General features: G+C 42.2%; 1 protein-coding gene and 1 long non-coding RNA gene across 3 annotated transcripts; one reads left to right on the top strand and one right to left on the bottom strand.

The window, feature by feature from the left end:
- Positions 1-1,475: 1,475 nt before the first annotated feature.
- On the bottom strand, positions 1,476-15,166 carry LOC121552852 (transmembrane protein 50B). 2 transcript variants are annotated; one of them, XM_045210187.1, is made up of 7 exons: positions 15,060-15,166; positions 14,129-14,428; positions 6,732-6,844; positions 6,579-6,646; positions 6,289-6,381; positions 5,318-5,375; positions 1,476-3,446 (listed from the first exon to the last, which is right to left on the bottom strand). In XM_045210187.1, exons 2-7 carry the CDS (start codon positions 14,225-14,227, stop codon positions 3,401-3,403), a joined length of 477 nt encoding a protein of 158 aa, XP_045066122.1. In that variant the 5' UTR covers positions 14,228-14,428; positions 15,060-15,166; the 3' UTR covers positions 1,476-3,400. The 2 variants fall into 2 exon arrangements, with proteins under 2 accessions (XP_045066122.1, XP_045066117.1); XM_045210182.1 differs by lacking the exons at positions 1,476-3,446; positions 5,318-5,375 and having other exon boundaries at positions 6,295-6,646.
- Positions 15,167-15,893: 727 nt separating this feature from the next.
- On the top strand, positions 15,894-21,600 carry LOC121552858. Its single transcript, XR_005997306.2, has 3 exons — positions 15,894-16,069; positions 19,948-20,037; positions 20,884-21,600. It is a non-coding gene; the product is annotated as an uncharacterized LOC121552858 (long non-coding RNA).
- The last annotated feature ends 1,195 nt before the right edge of the window (positions 21,601-22,795 follow it).

Raw genomic sequence — 22,795 nt, 5'->3', positions numbered from 1 at the left:
CCCAAACCATCACTGATGGTGGAAACTTTACACTAGACTTCAGGCAACGTGGATCCTGTGCCTCTCCTGTCTTCCTCCAGACTCTGGGACCTCGATTTCCAAAGGAAATGCAAAATTTGCTTTCGTCAGAAAACATGACTTTAGACCACTCAGCAGCAGTCCAGCTCTTTTTTTCCTTAGCCCAGGTGAGACGCTTTTCGCGCTGTTTCTTGGTCAACAGTGGCTTGACACGAGGTATGCGGCAGTTGAAACCCATGTCTTTCAAGCGTCTCTTGGTGGTGGATCTTGAAGCCCTGACTCCAGCAGCTGTCCACTCCTTGTGAATCTCCCCCACATTTTTGAATGGGTTTTTTTCACAATCTTGACTAGGCGCGGTGATCCCTATCGCTTGTACACTTTTTCTGACCACAGTTTTTCCTTCCCTTTGCCTCTCTATTAATGTGTTTGGACACAGAGCTCTGAGAACAGCCAGCCTCTTCTGCAATAACCTTTTGTGTCTTTCCCTCCTTGTGCAATGTGTCGATGGTCGCCTTTTGGACAGCTGTCAAATCTGAAGTCTTCCCCATGTTTGTGTAGGCTTCAGAACTGGACTGAGAGACCATTTAAAGCCCTTTGCAGGTGTTTTGAGTTAATCAGCTGATTAGTTTGTGGCACCAGGTGTCTTCAAAATGTAACCCTTACACAATATTCTAATTTTGTGACACACGGAATTTTGGATTTTCATTTGTTGCCACTTCAAATCATCAAAATTAAATGAAATAAACATTTGAATGCATCAGTCTGTGTGCAATGAATAAATATAATGTACAAGTTACACCTTTTGAATGCAATTACTGAAATAAATCAAGTTTTTCAAAATATTCTAATTTACTGACTTTTACCTGTATATATATTTTTTAACAGGTGAGGGTGAGAACCAGGGCAGTCTGACTCACATGGCTGCTAAATGGAACAGCTATCACACAAAAGGGATGAGGTAGTCGATAGTAACACTACGAAAAGGAGCCACCTGTCTACTACCATACATAGTTCATGCTTGACCCTTCTCTTCAGCTATTGGCTTGAATATTGGCGTAAATGGTTAAAACGGAGCTGATACGTCCCAGCATGCTTTGGGCTGGCTGTTGCAAAGTGCTAATGAGCATGTGACTATGACATCATGCACATACCCTTCTTTATCTACTTAAGCATGTTTAAGATGCAGGATAGGCAGCTATAGCACAATATGTGGGGTAGTATAGTAGTATCCATAATCGTATGGGATTCAGATGCAGGATCTCACTGTACCTAAACTAGTGGTATTTTGGATGAGAACTCGATTTGTAGACTACAGAAACACGACCGTTACAACCTTTACAAGATTACCTGTGTTCATATAAAGATACTTTGTTACTTTCTGATAGGAACAACGATAGAAAAATGCTTCAGACCTCTAAAAAACAAGACTGCAAAAATGACGAATCCTGAGACAGAACGACAGCTACCCCATTTAAAACAGGAACTGATCGTAGTATGAAGCAGACATATTTCACATAAATGCTTTGCTTAAAATATATATGGCTTCCCATAAACGCTTTGATATAATCCAGTGCATGTGATAAAGGTGATAGATGATAACTGCTTGCTAAAATATCATTTATAGCAGATAAATCAGAAAGCTTTGTTTCCAGTGATAACATGTGCTTTTATAAGAGGTCTTCACAGATCCACCTGTACCCGAATACCAGACACCCGAGATCCGGGACCATCCAGAATTCTAAATGTCACGGGTCTTATTCAGATCTGATATGATGGTCACGGGTATGTGTAATTTTAAGTGACTTGACCGGTGGGACCCGTCCCGATCCGAACGCGACTGCTGCAGGAGAGCGAGAGAGAGAGAGAGAAATTGTATCATTTATGCTGCTGCTCTTGCTATTCACGAGATTGGCGTGTGTAGCTTGTTGTTGGCCAATCATAAGTCATCAATGCAGCAATAGACTACAGTCATAGAGCATCCGTGTGGCAAAAGTTAGGAGATATCTAATCAATGGAAGATGGAATTTAAATGACGGAATTAAAAGTTAAAAGGTGAAGGATAGCTACAACGACCTAGAATCAACAGGTAGGCTGCTACTTAATATCCTTAATGGAGTTGTCGTTTGTAACTGTTCAGGACGAGAAAGCGCATGCAGCCCCAATTAGCCTAGCTAGCTAGATAGCTTGCTTAACTAGTTTCTCCCGGTTTGATGCAGTCAAGACAGGTACTACGTAATCATATTGGATGATAAATAACCTAGATATGGCAGCTATTAGTCTACTATAGCGCGAGTCGGCTTGGTTGGTTGCGGTCTGTTGTTTCTCCCTCACTCCTCCACCTTGTCACTCACAGTAGCCACACACACACAGCACGCACGGCCCCTGCTAGAGTGGCACCTCTCTCTACCTCCTCTCCCTCACGCTTTATCAGCTCCAGTTAATAAAGTAGCCTTTTCTGCTGCTTCCCTCACTCGGATCGGACCGGGTCTAGATCCGACCAGGTCTATACGGAACGGGTCTCTATATAAAAAAAAAAGTATTTATGCATATCGGGTCCGGGTAGAAAAGCCCCAGGTCCATTTCGGAACAGGTCCAACATTTTGGACTCGTGAAGGCCTCTAGCGCTTATCATTCAATTCACACACAATACATGTATTTACATAAATAAACAATCTTCTGGAGATGGTGAATCACTTGAGGGCAAAACAATAATACGTCAGAGGTGCTCTGGAATATGGGGGGGGGGGGGATAAATATGAAACAAATGTTATGATTATATTTGACAAAGTGTGAATTTTCCCCCGTCTCCTAACATACAGCGTTACGACACTGTAAGATTGTTGGGACACTATATACACATAATGTGGATGAAATGTCACTGTCAACACTTTGTTCCCCCCCCCAAAAAAAATTTGAATGTTGTAGGACTAACACTTAAAAGACATTTAGACATAATGCATATAATGCATTTAAATAGTCACGCATTACAAATATGTTAAAAGGAAATCATTTTAGAAGGAAATGTGTGGGATTAAATTTAGTCAAAGGTATAAATATAATGTACAGTATGTGAATATGGATGAACTTCAGGGCCCAGATATGGAAGAGTACCTCTAAGGAATGCCAATCTAAGACATTATCATTCCTCTAATCAAGACTACATGAAAGATAAGCAGAGAAAAACACAGTACATTACTCCAATGTCCATAGGTAGGCGTATAATGGTAATACATATGCTACCATATTGAACATTGTAGATGAGAGCTGAGTGGTATTAGTCGGTTGGCCTTGACTCTGGTAAAAACAAGGGTAGTACCCCAGCAAGTGTATGTGTGTGTGTGTGTTGGGGAGATGGGGTTAGGGATGTACTATGCAGAGCGCTCTAAGCCCACAAATCCTCAGTTCGTCCAAACTTGTAGATCAGTGTGCTATAAAAAAACAAAATAAAAAGAGAGCAACACATAAGATTTTCGCATTGTACTTTCACAAAATGTCCATAATATATCTGCAGTAATTGTGGAATGATAGATTTGGACAATCATTTTTCACTGTGGTCCTCTGTAGCTCAGTTGGTAGAGCATGGCTCTTGCAACGCCAGGATAGTGGGTTTGATTCCCAGGACCACTCATATGTACAAAAATGTGTGCACACATGACTAAAAGTCGCTTTGGATAAAAGCGTCTGCTAAATGGCATACAGTGCCTTCAGAAAGTATTCAGACCCCTTGACCTTTTCCACATTTTGTTACTTTACAGCCTTATTCTAAAATTGATTAAATCATTTTTTTCCCTCATCAATCTACACACAATACCCCATATTTGTAAGTCGCTCTGGATAAGAGCGTCTGCTAAATGACGTAAATGTAAATGTAAATGACAAAGCAAAAACAGGTTTTTAGACATTTTTGCAAATGTTTAAAAAATTACAAACTGAAATATTACATTTACATAAGTATTCAGACCCTTTACTCAGTACTTTGTTGAAGCACCTTTGGCAGCGACTACAGCATCGAGTCTTCTTGGGTAAGACGCTACAAGCTTCGCACACCTGTATTTGGGGAGTTTCTCCCATTCTCCTCTGCAGATCCTCTCAAGCTCTGTCAGGTTGGATGGGGAGCGTTGCTGCATAGCTATTTTCAGGTCTCTCCAGAGATGTTCGATCGGGTTCAAGTCCGGGCTCTGGCTGGGCCACTCAAGCACATTCAGAGACTTGTCCCAAAGCTACTCCTGCGTTGTCTTGGGTGTGTGCTTAGGGTTGTTGTCCTATTGGAAGGTGAACCTTCGCCCCAGTCTGAGGTCCTGAGTGCTCTGGAGCAGGTTTTCATCAAGGATCTCTCTGTTCTTTGCTCCGTTCATCTTTCTCTCGATCCTGACTAGTCTCCCAGTCCCTGCTGCTGAAAAACATCCCCACAGCATGACGCTGCCACCACCATGCTTCACCATAGGGATGGTGCTAGGTTTCTTCCAGACGTGACACTTGGCATTCAGGCCAAAGAGTTCAATCTTGGTTTCATCAGACCAGAGAATCTTGTTTCTCATGGTCTGTGAGTCTTTAGGTGCCATTTGGCAAGCTCCAAGCGGGCTGTCATGTGCCTTCTACTAAGGAATGGATTCCGTCTGGCCACTCTACCATAAAGGCCTGATTGGTGGAGTGCTGCAGAGATGGTTGTCCTTCTGGAAGTTTCTCCCATCTCCACAGAGGAACTCTAGAGCTCTGTCAAAGTCTGGTACCCTTCCCCAGATCTGTGCCTCGCCACAATCCTGTCTCGGAGCTCTACAGACAATTCCTTCGACCTCATGGCTTGGTTTTTGCTCTGACATGCACTGTCAACCTTATATAGACAGGTGTGTGCCTTTCCAAATCATGTCCAATCAATTGAATTTACCACAGGTGGACTCCAATAAAGTTGTAGAAACATTTCAAGGATGATCAATGGAAACAGGATGCACCTGAGCTCAATTTCAAGTCTCATAGCAAAGGGTCTGAATACTTATGTAAATAAGGTATCTGTTTTAAATTTTTAATACATTTGCAGAAATTTCAAAAAACCTGTTTTCGCTTTGTCTTTATGGGGTATTGTGTGTAGATTGTTGAGGATTTGTAAATTTTTTATCCATTTTAGAATAAGGCTGTAATGTAACAAAATCAAAATTCCATCATGATGAAAGGGAGCTAGTTACTCTAATTTCCTGGTTTCTTCCTGTCTGACAATAGAGTGATACGTAACACCAGACAAGGTCCATCAAAAATACACTTTTATCATCATCATCATCATCATCATCATCTTTTGTGTACTTACCTGAAAAATATCAAAGCATTCTGAAAGAATACTGCCAGTCCTGGATACACGTCTTTCTCTACAAAGAAAAAGGGGGGAGGGGGGAGAGAGAAAAAGGCCATTAGTATAAAAACACATCACAGCAGGAACTGGAACTTTATAAAAACGAAAGACGTGGGCAAAAAAGAAGAAGAGAGATGGACAGCATATAACAAAGACCATCAACTACTGAAACCCATTTCAACCCCAGGCTGATAGAAAAATACACATGGCTTACTGAAAAATATTATTTAGATTCTTCAAAAGACATAACCAGCAGATACCTTCCTAGTCAAACCATTTAAATCAAGAGCTGGGGAGGATCTCAGCCTCCTCCTACCTGACTAAAAGCAATATGGAATACAGAGGTAATGAGCTCCAAATATAAACTATACTACCATACTATCTGCATTAATGAGAGAGAGTAAGAGTTTTCTATTCTGTAGCCAGTCCCAACAAGATGAACAGGAGAGAAAATGAGGGGTTGTACTGTTCAGGTGTAAGACTGTGACCAGGAGTAATGACTCAAAAGGATGAAGTCAGGAAATATGGTGGCTGATGACGGTGGTTGCTAACGTGGAATACTGAGAGAGAAGAAGAAGTGGGGGACTGCAGAGCGCAAGGGAGAGACAGTAAAAGAGGAGCCAGTGTCAATGTGATTGAAACCAACCATCCGGAGTGAATGTGGGCAAATGGGTTTCAGCTCTATCTCACTATCTGTGGCAGAATGATGAGGTTGTGTTGTGTGTATCAGTGCATCAGATACAGGGGAAGACTCATCGCTACCAGCCATTACAGAGAGTAATGTGGCCAACCAACCAGTAATTACACCTCTCTGGACACACACCATTCAGGAAAAGGTAGAAAGGTCATTTCGGCTGGACTTTTAGGGGCTTTGTAAAAGAAAGAAAACCCAGAAGAAAGAGCGGGAGAGAGAAAGCAACATGACTCACTCGGAACCACATATCCTCCAAACAGGATCCAGATGGAAGCGATGAGGGAGCCGAACATAATCATGAAACCGATGAACAGCCAAAGACGAGCTCCTGCAGAAACACACAAAGACAGCCGCAAGAAAAATCTCCACTCAACACGATAAATATACAACAGCCTCTTATCCCACAAGGAAAAGTAGTATCGGCTATCAGCCAAGTATCATCCCTAAAACGTGCACATAAACACACAGACAGTAACATTCTTGACATATATGCAGCCATAGATATGCATCTCAAGCCAAACCAACCTGTCCTTCCGAAGCAGCCCTCTCCATAGGCATCACCTCGCACCTGGCCATTAGACACTGCATTGATCCTGGAAAAACACACATAAACACACTGTGTGGGTGCTTGTACTAATACCTTGTCTCTCTGTGTGTGTGTGTGCGCGTTGTGCTCACATGAAGAAGGCTATAGTGGCGAAGACTCCACACGTGTGGAAGGCATGGTTCATCTCCTCCTGGGTTGGGTAGGACACCGCTGCATCTATCATGATCCACCAACCAGTGAAGAACTGAGAGAGAGAGAGAGAGAGAGAGAGGGGTACAACTAAATAATGTAGGTTTGCAGTATGCACTGTTCAGTTATTCAATTGAAGTCTAACAACTTAGGCTGTATCAATCAAAGTACAAAGAAAACAAAATTAATTAACACTGCCTAAAAAATAAATCTACAAAGACAGAGAGAAACATTCTGTACTGTAGGCTTTGTCTTGAAGGGTTTGATGTTTCTCACTAAATGTTCAATTGAATAAAGTTGGCAATCATCCTGCCACAATGGCAGACAGCATTTTAATGAAAGCAGAACAGATATTATTTCAGTTTCTTCCTCATTCTTTATTCATGAGCTGCTGCCAATGCTGCCTTGCTATGCCTAGACATATAGCATTATGTAAATATAACACACAGCTCTCAATGTGCTGTTCCATGGTTGACAGAGTTGTCTAATTACTAATTTATGTGTCTGTGTGCGAGTGTGTGTTTATGTGTGTTGTGTGTCTCCAAAAGTTCTCAATATTTCCCTATATTAATTTAGCAGCGGTGGGCCACCACGGCTAAATCGTTGCCGCCACTCCAAAAAATATGATTTACATTTATTTTAAATATTTCTGCCGAGAAGCACTTTTAAAAGGGATAGTGTGAGATTTTGGAAATTAAGCCCTTTTTCTATTTACCCAGATTCAAATGAATATCATGGATACCATTTTTGTGTGTCTGCATGCCGTTTTGAAGGAAGTTATTAACTAGTGTTAGCGCAATGATTGAAAGTCTATGGGAACAGCTAGCATGCAGTCATTGCACTAACACAAGTTAGCAATGGCTCGCTAAACTACCTTCAAACTGCACGCAGACATATAAGATTTGGTGCACATGAGTTCATCTGACTGTGGGTAAGTAGAAAAAGTGCTTAATTGCCAAAATCTCGCACTATACCTTTAAGATCAGAGTGACATATTATTTGTAGCAAACAGCGCGAGCAGTGGTGCGAATGAGAGCCACAAGTGTATAGCCACCTACGGTGCAGTGGCGCGCATCAGTTATATTTCAAATGGTGTCAAATTTTCATGCATTTTGAAGTAGAATGTCGCTGAAGCACGATGCAATATTTTCACGATACTTAGGTGCCGATATGATATGTAGTGCGATTCTCATGATTCTATATGTATTGCGATTCGATTGCGAGTTGATATTCCAAACATATTGCTCACTAATATATATATACATACATACATACATACACACATACAGTGGGGAGAACAAGTATTTGATACACTGCCGAATTTGCAGGTTTTCCTACTTACAAAGCATGTAGAGGTCTGTAACTTTTATCATAGGTACACTTCAACTGTGAGAGACGGAATCTAAAACAAAAATCCAGAAAATCACTTTGTATGATTTTTAAGTAATTAATTTGCATTTTATTGCATGACATAAGTATTTGATACATCAGAAAAGCAGAATGTAATATTTGGTACAGAAACCTTTGTTTGCAATTACAGAGATCATACGTTTCCTGTAGGTCTTGACCAGGTTTGCACACACTGCAGCAGGGATTTTGGCCCACTCCTCCATACAGACCTCCAGATCCTTCAGGTTTCGGGGCTGTCGCTGGGCAATACGGACTTTTAGCTCCCTCCAAAGATTTTCTATTGGGTTCAGGTCTGGAGACTGGCTAGGCCACTCCAGGACCTTGAGATGCTTCTTACGGAGCCACTCCTTAGTTGCCCTGGCTGTGTGTTTCGGGTTGTTGTCATGCTGGAAGACCCAGCCATGACCCATCTTCAATGCTCTTACTGAGGGAAGGAGGTTGTTGGCCAAGATCTCGCGATACATGGCCCCATCCATCCTCCCCTCAATACGGTGCAGTTGTCCTGTCCCCTTTGCGGAAAAGCATCCCCAAAGAATTATGTTTCCACCTCCATGCTTCACGGTTGGGATGGTGTACTCATCCTTCTTCTTCCTCCAAACACGGCGAGTGGAGTTTAGACCAAAAAGCTCTATTTTTGTCTCATCAGACCACATGACCTTCTCCCATTCCTCCTCTGGATCATCCAGATGGTCATAGGCAAACTTCAGACGGCCCTGGACATGCGCTGGCTTGAGCAGGGGGACCTTGCGTGCGCTGCAGGATTTTAATCCATGACGGCGTAGTGTGTTACTAATGGTTTTCTTTGAGACTGTGGTCCCAGCTCTCTTCAGGTCATTGACCAGGTCCTGCCGTGTAGTTCTGGGCTGATCCCTCACCTTCCTCATGATCATTGATGCCCCACGAGGTGAGATCTTGCATGGAGCTCCAAACCGAGGGTGATTGACCGTCATCTTGAACTTCTTCCATTTTCTAATAATTGCGCCAACAGTTGTTGCCTTCTCACCATGCTGCTTGCCTATTGTCTTGTAGCCCATCCCAGCCTTGTGCAGGTCTACAATTTTATCCCTGATGTCCTTACACAGCTCTCTGGTCTTGGCCATTGTGGAGAGGTTGGAGTCTGTTTGATTGAGTGTGTGGACAGGTGTCTTTTATACAGGTAATGACTTCAAACAGGTGCAGTTAATACAGGTAATGAATGGAGAACAGGAGGGCTTCTTAAAGAAAAACTAACAGGTCTGTGAGAGCCGGAATTCTTACTGGTTGGTAGGTGATCAAATACTCATGTCATGCAATAAAATGCAAATTAATTACTTAATAATCATACAATGTGATTTTCTGGATTTTTGTTTTAGATTCCGTCTCTCACAGTTGAAGTGTACCTATGATAAAAATTACAGACCTCTACATGCTTTGTAAGTAGGAAAACCTGCAAATTCGGCAGTGTATCAAATACTTTTTCTCCCCACTGTATAAATATATATACATACAAACACAGTGGGGAGAACAAGAATCTAAAACAAAAATCCAGAAAATCACATGGTATGATTTTTAAGTAATTAATTTGCATTTTATTGCATGACATAAGTATTTGATCACCTACCAACCAGTAAGAATTCCGGCTCTCACAGACCTGTTAGTTTTTCTTTAAGAAGCCCTCCTGTTCTCCACTCATTACCTGTATTAACTGCACCTGTTTGAACTCGTTACCTGTATAAAAGACACCTGTCCACACACTCAATCAAACAGACTCCAACCTCTCCACAACGGCCAAGACCAGAGAGCTGTGTAAGGACATCAGGGATAAAATTGTAGACCTGCACAAGGCTGGGATGGTCTACAGGACAATAGGCAAGCAGCTTGGTGAGAAGGCAACAACTGTTGGCACAATTATTAGAAAATGGAAGAAGTTCAAGATGACGGTCAATCACTCTCGGTCTGGGGCTCCATGCAAGATCTCACCTCGTGGGGCATCAATGATCATGAGGAAGGTGAGGGATCAGCCCAGAACTACACGGCAGGACCTGGTCAATGACCTGAAGAGAGCTGGGACCACAGTCTCAAAGAAAACCATTAGTAACACACTACGCCGTCATGGATTAAAATCCTGCAGCGCACGCAAGGTCCCCCTGCTCAAGCCAGGGCATGTCCAGGCACGTCTGAAGTTTGCCAATGACCATCTGGATGATCCAGAGGAGGAATGGGAGAAGGTCATGTGGTCTGATGAGACAAAAATAGAGCTTTTTGGTCTAAACTCCACTCGTCGTGTTTGGAGGAAGAAGAAGGATGAGTACAACCCCAAGAACACCATCCCAACCGTGAAGCATGGAGGTGGAAACATCATTCTTTGGGGATGCTTTTCTGCAAAGGGGACAGGACAACTGCACCGTATTGAGGGGAGGATGGATGGGGCCATGTATCGCGAGATCTTGGCCAACAACCTCCTTCCCTCAGTAAGAGCATTGAAGATGGGTCGTGGCTGGGTCTTCCAGCATGACAACAAACCGAAACACACAGCCAGGGCAACTAAGGAGTAGCTCTGTAAGAAGCATCTCAAGGTCCTGAAGTGGCCTAGCCAGTCTCCAGACCTGAACCCAATAGAAAATCTTTGGAGGGAGCTGAAAGTCCGTATTGCCCAGCAACAGCCCTGAAACCTGAAGGATCTGGAGAAGGTCTGTATGGAGGAGTGGGCCAAAATCCCTGCTGCAGTGTGTGCAAACCTGGTCAAGACCTACAGGAAACGTATGATCTCTGTAATTGCAAACAAAGGTTTATGTACCAAATATTAAGTTCTGCTTTTGTGATGTATCAAATACTTATGTCATACAATAAAATGCAAATTAATTACTTAAAAATCATACAATGTGATTTTCTGGATTCTCACAGTTGAAGTGTACCTATGATAAAAATTACAGACCTCTACATGCTTTGTAAGTAGGAAAACCTGCAAAATCGGCAGTGTATCAAATACTTGTTCTCCCCACTGTATATATATATATTATTTATTTATTTTACAAATTGATCCTTGAAGTAAAATATCGATATAATATTGTCTAAAAATAATATTGCGATATGTAACTGTATAAAAAAAATTCTCCATCACTAATATTTTTTCCTCCAATAGAAGGGAAAGCAGCAAATGAAATTGAGCCCATACTGAGAAAACGTTGAAAAATGGTCAACTTGCAATTGCCTGAAGGTGTTTTCGAATGAGTAACTCATTTCTGGCACTCTATGGGGTGAATTGTCCACCGCCAACAGAATGACAAAAGGCAGGAGAAAGAACAAAGCTGCATAGTCCATGCAGCAGGCCATTTCCTATACACTTCTGATAATTGAGATGAAAACAAGAACCAAGAGAACACTAGCTGTGTGATGACAGTGGGCTTCAAAGTCACTCTCTCTCTCCAATCAATGTCACTTTGTTTTGATTGCTCTGTGACATGATTGTCACATCTTCTTTCACTGTTTGAGGCAGATTTCATCTCAAAAGCGTTGCCTGGCCGTGCTAGTTTATTTATGTACTAGGGCGATTCCGTGTAAAAGATACATGAGCATACATCGATCTCCAATTCCATGAGCAGCAGCAATTAAGAAGAGCTCCTCCTTAAATATCTGTAATTTTATTATATGTGAAAAGCTTAGTTATTTCAGTGCACTGTGTTCTTCACATCTAGAGGAATCAGAAGATACTTTTCTTTTGTGGATATGGTTTGATTTGGAGATTGTTGGACTTGGTTCTGGTAAGGCTAATCTGCTGAATCATCATGCAAGACAAGGCAGGAATGGGTTTGGGGGACTATAAACCCAACAAGGACAACAAGAAGAATTAGGACAAAGATAAACACAAAACCATCAGAGGGAGAAAGAGGAAGGATTTCTCAAGGATAGTTCAGGCCTTGATAGTGAAACAAGCATTGAGAAGAACCAACGGGAGGTGGGAACATTCTGAACATTGAGAGAGTATCTTAATTTATGTGTAATGTGTTGTTTCATTGAAAAGCATATTTAATATATTTATTATTCATAAAAGTGCATTGTTTAAAACGTGAATGTATCTATAGGTGCAATATTTAAATATGTGCTTTCATCAAGAGGCACACACACAACAACTAACTAACAACTTCAGAAAACAGAACAATGAGGTAATTGTACATTGATTCGACCCTGTGATGGTTCAAGGTTTGGAGACCAGTCTGGATACATTTGTCCAGTACTTTAATCAAATTAAACCTCTTGTTGCTGAACTCAAAACCTCTCAACCAAAACTGCCTACAACAGCCTCCACTTCCTTTGTGTCCAGGATGAAGTCCCCAGTGTCCCTCTCCTTCCCTCACCTGAAGCAGACATAGCCCTCACCATGCCACTGTCACGTGACACCTGCAGTGTCACAGCATCTCAGAGAGGAGAAGATCAGCCTGGTGCGTCAGCATCTGGATTAAATCCGGGAATTGCAGTATGCTATCAGGTGCGTTGAGGAGGACAACCAGTCCCTCAGGATGGAAGTGCGCAGAGTACGAGAGGAACTGTCCACCACAGTCAATATAAGCCATCTCCAGGAACCTGCAGAAGGCGCTACAAGATCTAAGACAGGAATTGGTCAGCCAAGGGGCCCACTCCTTAAATTCCAGTAAAAACCTAGGACCCAGTAAACTGTTGAACAAGGACCCATCAACCAACCAAAACATCAAACCAATCCACCAACCCAGCTGACCCCCTCCACCCCAGTCTCACGGCCTGTGATTGCTCCCACTCTTGCCATCCTCCACAGGCTTGAGAAGAAGCCTGACATTGTTTTGATGATGGACTCCAATGGAAAATTCATTAAATTGACCGTGGCCCAGCTTCGTTCACCGAGCCTTATCATTGTACATACTGGAACCAATGACCTGCACGCTCAACAGGAGAGGGTGGCCACATCACTTGGTAGGGTGTTGGAGAGGGCCTCTACCACCTTCCCAGATGTGAGGATTGTAATATCCACCCTGCTCCGGAGGAGAGATTTTCACCCTGCCACCATCGAGAGAATAAATGCCAGCTTCTCCCGGAACTGTGCTAAATGGCCAAATGTAAAATTGGCACACCTTCCCAACCTTAGTTTGGACTGTCTGTATGATAATGTTAACTTCTTCAAAGAGGCTGTCCTCACCTTCGCCAGGATGTTGTTTTGGGTGGCCAGTCCACCTCACCCCACAGGAGCAGCAGACCAGCCACCAACTCCCTGAGACAAATCAGATGCACGTTTAGACCTGCATCCGGTGGCACCTCACAGAGACTGGAGAACAGCCAGCAACACTGCCCCCCACATCACCCTCCACCACTTGTCTCCCAGGAACTGCATGCAGATACACTGAGCTATGCCCAAGCCGTACGCAGTGACAGAGGCCCCACACAGAGTTTGGAGCATCGCCGGCCACACTGCCCTCCGCACCACCCTCCTCAATTCCCCCCCACAACCTCCTCCCAGGCTAGCTCTAACCCTGGCAATTAACTGGTAAACTCATGAAGACACTTGCAATGGCTGCCTGGTATTGTGATGCAATAATTTATATGGTATTTAGAAATGTTCTATTAACTGATGCTGGATTGCCACAGTAATGTGGGATGTTCATTCACATAATGCTAACTGATGTGGCTCATGCAATGTAATGTATTTTTTGTAATATCAGTATGTCCATTTCATGTAACATCCATAATGCTTCTTATTGGCTTTATTTCTCCAACAAGTCAATATTTACAAGGGTTACTATAGGCAGACAAAAGTTTCATTTATATTTTGTTTGTTCATTCCGTGAGACATTTAAGTTGTGCTTTTGCGTGAAAATGTAACATCCAAAACGCTGGAATCTCTCACACACACACACACACACACACACAGAGAGAGAGAGAGAGAGAGAGAGAGAGAGAGAAGCTTTCATGCCCCAGCACTCACCAGGACTCCGGCAACGATGGATGCAAGGGTATTTCTCCTCTCCCCCCAGTCGATGCACTCACACTCCGGCATGCGGAAGTTGTCCAGGAACCCAGCCATCTTCAGCCCTTCTGACCCCTGTGGTCAAACCTTACTGTTGTCTCAGTCAATCTCTAATGTTCCTCAGACAGGTAGGTATGTAGGTAGGTAGCCCTCAGACTGTTGACACTGACACAGATGAACGTTAGGCAGTAATCTGCTGTGCTGGTTCTGTGCACTTGACCCTCTGGGATTGGTTTGTCAATCAATCGAGTTTGTTTCCTACAAAAACAAGGAGGTAGGGTTATTGATTCTGTATCAAACTTCAATATTCACCTCAAGCCCCTAACGTTACACTTGATCGAGGTAGGTCTAGAAACTTTCTTGGCCAGCAGCAATATGGTAATCACCTTGCACTCTAGGTGGAACTTCCCACACAATGTTTACCTATCCAATCCGTTTTATCCATTGAGGTACATAGCTAGCCATTTAGCAAATAATATTGGCTGTGGGAAGAGCATAGGCAATAAGTTCCTACAGTTGACTAGTTAGGTAGCTAGCTAGCTAGCTAGCTAGCTAGCTAGCTAATCTAGCTACCGTTATTCAGCTAGCTAGTTAAACCTACAAATTTCAAGATAGCCATGAGTAGCACGTAAATCCTACATTGCGAACTCTAAACAGCAAACTAGTGAAATATTGTATTATTTTAATGAATAGGACAAATAAAAGCTAACATAAGGTTTGTTTCATCTATCTAGCTAACTTACGCTGTCAGATAGTTATTATTAGCTAGCACTGATGCAGTGCCCTGCTATAGTCCACCTATCCAACAGACAGGCGCTTTCTGGCAAAAAGTGCGCATACATGTCTTGAATGTAACCAAATTACTCGTAGAAAATATAATTTTGCTCACCTCAATGGCAATGTTTTCAGTTTAATTTAACTAGCAATGTCACAACGACGAGGATGAAGCTACCTTGTATCAAGGAAGCGTGCTAACCAATCAAAGTAAGGCAATCACAGCAAAGTGACCAATCAACTTTCGCTTATAAAAAGTGAACGTACGGTGTCTTGTGACATACTCTTTTCACGCCACTTCGATACAAAGTGATTTTTGTAGCAGGTTAGGAGAGCATTTTCGCTAACCCTAACCATAACTATTTTCCTAATCTTAATCTCAGTGTCCTAACCTAGTTAGTTCTCAGTGGTTCTCAACCTTTTTCGGTTACTGTACCACCAACTGAATTTTACTCTGCCCGTAGTACCCCTGAAGTACCCCCTTGTGCATTTTACCAGTAATCCTATGATCTCATGAGTCTTATCAAGTACCCCCTGTGGATAGGCCAAGTACCCCCGGGGGTCCTTGTACCAATGTTTGGGAACCACTGTCCTAACCAGCTACGAAAAAGCCACATGTATTACAAATAAATGAAAATCATCCATTACATATATTGCGCATGTATTAAATAGTAAACAAATGAAAATAATTTGAAAATGTCAAGTATGCTGTCCTAGTGGCACACATCAATAGCACTCATCAGAACAGATACAAAATGCTTCAGAGGCAATCACAACAGGTGAAATATTATGATTAACCTGGACTTTGACTGTCCTTCCCTCTCTTCCTCTATTAGTCCCTTCCTCATCCAAGAAAGAGCTGGCTGACTTTTCCACTACCAGGAAGTATCAAGTTACATGAAGGTTTCAAGTTATGCCTTTGCAGTACACACCACATTCCTCCCAATGAGTCATGACATTAGGGGGTTGGTCTGGTTTGTTTTGAGGGAGAGAAGCCACAGCAGTTGACAGTGCTGGAGAGAGAAACCAAAAGGAGACTGCTTTTTGTATTGCATCAGACACTTAGCTAACTACGTTGTGTATCTGGGACATCTCTGTGTGAAATGGTGTGACTGATCGTCAATGGTAAGTCTCTTTTTGAATATCTGCTACTAAATTCATATTGTACCAGAGCCTTATATTTACTCAATATAAGGCTCTGAGGTAGCTAGACTATGTCAGTAGGAGCAACATGAAAATACATAATGACTAAATAAGTTCTCCTTGAGGCTTGGCAGTGTTTTCCTGCCTTGGTTTTTAGAGTCAGCAGTACAGCATTGCCTTCCCTGTCTCATACACATTCCCTCTGCAACTACCCACTTGTATAAACACTTCAAAACAAGTGTACAGTAAATAGGTCTTATGACTTGCTGAGTTAATTGCAACTTGGGTGGAGTGGAGTTGTCGTAAAGGCCATGAGGCTTATGTGAAAAGAACAGAAGAGACAGGAAGAGGATTCAGATTGAGACAAAGAGACAGAGTCTATTAGAGTTTGGGACACACTCTTTTCACGCCACTTCGATACAGCTAACCCTAACCCTTTTCCTAACCTAATTATCCTTACCTGCTACGTTAATTCTCCTAACCTGCTACGAAAAAGTCACTTCCGGTCGTAGCTGTATCGAAGAGGCATGAAAATAGTGTTTCTCATTAGAGTTTGCAACTGAAGCATGAGTCAGCATATTTCTAACATAAATAATACTGAAGGCCATATGCCTTCAGTATTCCCTATTCAAACCTGTATATTTTGTTGTTCTGAGGTACGTTTAAACCCATGAAATATGTCAGAGTTCAGGTAGTCCTCCGCCCTTCAGCAAACAAAGGAAAGTAGGAGGGGTGCTCACTGCTCAACAACACTGACAGGAATCCAATAATTGGACTTATACCCAGGAAAACCGTATAGTTCTATGGTACTATGGTAAATGGTGTTGGAGCACTCTATGAAATATGTGGATACACTTTATTTGAATTCTCTGTCAGGGTTACATAACATGATCATAACACTGACATAGCAGCTGGAACATCTAAAGTCAGTTGACAGAAGCACCACGATTGTTAACCAGTGTATGTAGGCCCACACATTACCTGTTGAATTCCACTTCACATATACAGTGAGGGAAAAAAGTATTTGATCCCCTGCTGATTTTGTACGTTTTCCCACTGACAAAGACATGATCAGTCTATAATTGTAATGGTAGGTTTATTTGAACAGTGAAAGACAGAATAACAACAAAAAAATTCAGAAAAACGCATGTCAAAAATGTTATAAATTGATTTGCATTTTAATGAGGGAAATAAGTATTTGTCCCCTCTGCAAAACATGACTTAGTACTTGGTGGCAAAACCCTTGTTGGCAATCACAGAGGTCAGACGTTTCTTGTAGTTGGCCACCAGGTTTGCACACATTTCAGGAGGGATTTTGTCCCACTCCTCTTTGCATATCTTCTCCAAGTCATTAAGGTTTCGAGGCTGACGTTTGGCAACTCAAACCTTCAGCTCCCTCCACAGATTTTCTATGGGATTAAGGTCTGGATATCCTCCCGTGTAGTTCTGGGCTGATTCCTCACCGTTCTCATGATCATTGCAACTCCACGAGGTGAGATCTTGCATGGAGCCCCAGGCCGAGGGAGATTGACAGTTATTTTGTGTTTCTTCCATTTGTGAATAATCGCACCAACTGTTGTCACCTTCTCACCAAGCTGCCTGGCGATGGTCTTGTAGCCCATTCCAGCCTTGTGTAGTTCTACAATCTTGTCCCTGACATCCTTGGAGAGCTCTTTGGTCTTGGCCATGGTGGAGAGTTTGGAATCTGATTGATTGCTTCTGTGGACAGATGTCTTTTATACAGGTAACAAGCTGAGATTAGGAGCACTCCCTTTAAGAGTGTGCTCCTAATCTCAGCTCGTTACCTGTATAAAAGACACCTGGGAGTCAGAAATCTTTCTGATTGAGAGGGGGTCAAATACTTATTTCCCTCATTAAAATGCAAATCATTTTATAACATTTTTGACATGCTTCTCAAGGAGAGAAGACAACAGGGATAGATTTCTATTTTACACTCTAAAAAATGCTGGGTTAAAAACAACCCAATTTGGGTTATTTTGTAACCCAGCGCTGGGTAAATATTGGACAGATCACACACTGGGTTATTTTGACCCAGCCATTTGGGTTGCGTGAATAACCCAACATGTTGGGTTGTTGGCATTACCCCAGAAATATGTTAATTTATCCATCAGTTGGGTATTTTTTACTTTCATGCTGGGTTGACTTAGCAGCGGTGTCTTTTTTAATGTAATCCTTAGGTTATTTTCAGGAGGCGTGGCTTATTAGTGGCGTGGCTTTCATATAGATCTTATTGGCCACCTGTGAGAGTAAATTTAATTCCTGTTCATCATGTTAAGTTTACATACTGTAAATAAAAAATTTCCTTATTTTCTTTTGCATTTTACACATTCTTCTAGAATTTTAAGACTATTTATTACATATTATAATAAGGTTGTATCTATCCCAACAATGGGATATGCATAGGCTTTTAGGGAACTCAAACACTTCTGTAAGCCTCAACCTTAACATGTGATAAATATACAACAGAACAGATGAACATGAATGACATTTACTCTCACGAAAGGCTAAAAAGAACTATCTGAAAGCCACGCCCCTACTAAACTACACCTCTAGTCTTCTGATCTGACCTGCTGGGTCATATCTCAATAACACCCAGCACCAATAACCCAACCTTGCTATTTTTTAAGAAAACAACCCAACCAAGTGAACGAATGCCTGCAACCCAGCAGTTGGGTCAACCAAACAACCCAGCATTTTTTTGAGTGTAGGATGAGGTTCTGGCTCTGGCTCAGAAATGCTGTCATGAACAACCAAGGCGCTTTCATTGAGCCTTATTATTGAATTATTCAATAAAATGTGTCAGTTATTCAGAGTGAGCATCAATGATGATAGCTAGATCAATTCCATCTAAACAACAGTGGACAGCTGGGTTTTATCCTTTAGGGATATAATGTTTCGTAACATCTCCAATTCATATAATCCTGAATAGGTTCTATCTCGTTCATCTCCTCAGGGACTTTTCACCCAAGGATTCTGGTCAGGACTAGCTATTCAACAAGTAGGTTACATCTGGCTTCCTGAGTCATTGAGTCCTTGAGTGTGTATATCACACATAACTCTCTGGTTATTAACACTAACACTAGGGATTATTTTACCTCACTGTGCCTCTAGGGCTGCTGTAGCATGAAATACCGCAGCCTGAAGCACATATCCAATATGTGTAGTTATAATTGAAGAGTTTCTTTACAAAACACTATATCCACCAATTTTTCACAATTGTGTTTTTTCATCAGAAATGATTACTTATGGGTACCTTCATGTGTGTGTAGAATATGAATGGTCTCAGATTTTTTATTCATAGATTTTAGATGTGAATGAAAATGTTTTCTTTTTGCAAAACGCTATATATCCATTGTTTAGCTGGAATAGAATGTTCATATCCTGTATATTTGACTGTGATATGTGGTTGCCTCACCTAGCTAGCATAAGATGAATGTATTTACTGTAAGTCATTCTGGATAAGAGCATCTGCTAAATGACTAAAATGGTAAATGTAAATGTTTTTCATAAAGATCTCATATTACTGTATTTAATCATTAATTTTTTTTAAATTTTCTAAATTTTGATGTCACAAATGTATCATGTGTACAGTTCTTTATAAATGATGTAGTTATTTGTTACATTTGACTGTGTTAAACCTAGCAGTACTAGTTATTTCTCTGAGAGTGAGGCTGATATATAGCATTTTGCAAAGAAAAACATGATTATGTGTCTCTCTGAAATAAAACCATCAAGTGATAGATTTTAAACAAATACGTCTGTCATTGAACAACCCAATGCCATGGATGTTACCTCTTACATAGGAACAGTTCATTAATTGAAAACTGTTCTTCCTTCAGCCTGCAGGTACGTGGTGCGTAGCATCCGGGCTGCAGTGAGAGGGGGAGAGCAGCCAGAGAAGCCCACTGCAGCATGTAGCCAGGCCAAGGGTGAGTGGGCTGGGCTGGGGCAAGAGGAGGCCTGGAGGTTCTTGGGCTCTGGGTGTCATGGGGATGCTGCTCAGACAGTCCAACAAGTAGTTTGATTTAGGCCCTATATCAGCTGATTGATATTACCTGAAAGATTACCTGAAACATACCGCACAGATAATGATATTGATACGGTTTGCTTTTGTCTTATGAAAGTCACATATACCTGGATCCTGTGTGTATGTCTGTTTGTTTGGATGGGTGTGTGCTTTCATGCATGCTTGTACAGACTCAAGTGAACAGGATTATTATAAATGTTTGCGCTTTGCAAATGTTATTTTGTTTGCTTTTGTACTCCATGTTTGTCTGAGGCTGCTTGGTGACGTGTTTTTGCTGGGGTTAAAATGGAATCCTGTGTGGGGGGGGGGGGACGACACACGAGGACAAAGGCTATTTTAAGCTCAGGGGTTAGCTTTAGGGTTAGGGTTAGAATTAGGGTTAGGGGTTATGAGTTAGGTTTAGGGGTTAGGAGTTAGTAGTTACACTTAGGGGTTAAGGTCAGGGTTAAAGTTAGGGCTAGGGTAAGGGTTAGGGAAACTAGGATTTTGAATTGAAATCAAGTTTAGGTCCCACAAGGATAATAAAACATATACTGTGTGTGTGTGTGTGTGTGTGTGTGTGTGTGTGTGTGTGTGTGTGTGTGTGTGTGTGTGTGTGTGTGTGTGTGTGTGTGTGTGTGTGTGTGTGTGTGTGTGTGTGTGCAGTGTGAGGGTTGTACAAAGCCAAACATTTGCTAATAGATTACATTTAACAATGCAATTCCTTTTTAATGTAGGCCTACTGGTATTTTTTATTATTTCTGTGCAGCGTGGAAGGAGGAGGGTATGCAGAAGAATGGACAGGAGGAGCCGGTGTTCAAACCCCTGGTAAAGGAGCTGGAACCAGGCCTGAAGGTGGCAGAGTGTGGCTCTGGCGGATGACGTTAGACAGAGGGCTGGATAGAAAACAGGAGAGAGTGTGGGGGGAGGGATGAGAGGAACAACTGTGTAAAAGATGCACTGATTCAGTTGCATTATTATCTGTATTCTGTAAAACTATAGCAGCAACCTCATATGTTGTCCTATCACATGCTATGGAGAGACGGCCACTGCATTAACTTGTCCTTGCTCATGCCATGTCAGTATGAGGAGTTACATGTACTGTATGTTTTCTCTGGCTCAGTATGAAATTGTATGAAACTGACCTTGCACATACAGATGCATTCACCTGCTAATACAACAGATCACATTTACTGTGGAAACATTATTCACACATTAGGTGCACAGACACACACTCCCCTCCCATTCCTCTTCTGTGGCCAGCTCTCTGTCCTCTGGGGTAGTTGAAGGTCAGAGTGAAAGAGTAACAAGCAGCCGCAGGCAGCGAAGAGAATGATTGCCTGGACATCAATTCCCCACTGGAGGAAATGCCCAGGCAGGAAGACAAAAACAAACCTTCTGCTGTTAATAAAGATACTGCCTCTATTTTTCACTGTATTCTAAGAAAATGTGCATTTTCAATAAAACAAAGTACTCTTGCCCCCAATGTGTTTCCGGATTTCATCAATACTTTTATCATCGAGCAGCAAAGAGCACAGTGCTTCTATAATACATATCAAGATTATTATTGAATAAAAATGTGTTGAAGTTTTAAAGAATCACTCTCACACACTCACATGCACGCATATGCACACTCACACTCTCTCACTCTCCCTCTGTCTCTCTCTTTCTCCCTCTCGGACACACAATTTTGCATGCTTAGGGGAAATACAATGTATGAATAGAATGATCTGGTGTGGGTTGACAACACATAATTACGTTGCCTTCAGAAAGTATTCATACCCCTTGACTTATTCCACATTTTATTGTGTTACAGCCTGAATTCAAAATGGATTAAATAGAATTTTGGGTTTTTTCACCCACCTACACACAATACCTCATAATAACAAAGTGTAAACATGTTTTTAGAAATGTTAGCAAATGTATTGAAAATGAAATACAGAAATATCTAATTTCGTAAGTATTCACACCCCTGAGTTAATACTATGTAGAAGCACCTTTGGCAGCGATTATAGCTGTGAGTGTTTCTGGGTAAGTCTTTATGTGGTGAAGTGATTTGAAGGAGTCAGGCGCAGGAGGGTAAATCACAGAATAACAGGTTTATTCCGTTGACACAGCGGTACGCAGCAATGCGTCAAACACTCCAGTGCGGAACTATACAGCGCACTGGAAACAACAAGGCACACAGGTGAATATCCCGGCGATACAAAATACAAGAGCTCCACCGAGCTAAACTAACCTCCACAATAAACAGTCATACACAAAGACAAGGGGGCAGAGGGAACACTTATACAGGTACTGATGAGGGGAATTGAATAAACAAGACAAAACAAATGGAATGATGAGATGAGGAGCAGCAGTGGCTAGAAGACCGGTGACGATGAACGCCGAAGCCTGCCCGAACAAGGAGAGGAGGCAGCTTCGGTGGAAGTCGTGACACCGGCCTTGGGGACGGCCAAGAAGATGCGGAGCAGGGCGAGCTGGATGGCGACGGTGGAAATCCCTCAACAGGGAGGGATCGAGGATATCCCTCACCGGGACCCAACACCGCTCCTCCGGACCGTACCCCTTCCACTCCACGAGGTACTGAAGGCCCCCCACCCGACGCCTCGAATCCAGGATGGAACAAACAGAGTACGCCGGGGCCCCCTCGATGTCCAGAGGGGGCAGAGGGGCCTCCC

The sequence above is a fragment of the Coregonus clupeaformis genome, chromosome 4, assembly GCF_020615455.1.
Source record: "Coregonus clupeaformis isolate EN_2021a chromosome 4, ASM2061545v1, whole genome shotgun sequence".
Lineage (NCBI taxonomy): Eukaryota > Metazoa > Chordata > Actinopteri > Salmoniformes > Salmonidae > Coregonus > Coregonus clupeaformis.
This window is presented reverse-complemented; position numbering and strand designations above follow the sequence as displayed.

Excerpts from the sequence above, each read along its gene's own strand:
- LOC121552852 (XM_045210182.1), bottom strand. The coding sequence starts at position 14,227 with ATGGCTGGGTTCCTGGACAACTTCCGCATGCCGGAGTGTGAGTGCATC. Across the intron at positions 6,845-14,128 it reads CCATCGTTGCCGGAGTCCTG|TTCTTCACTGGTTGGTGGAT; the intron begins GTGAGTGCTGGG and ends TCTCTCTCTCAG. Across the intron at positions 6,647-6,731 it reads GCCACTATAGCCTTCTTCAT|GATCAATGCAGTGTCTAATG; the intron begins GTGAGCACAACG and ends GTGTTTTTCCAG.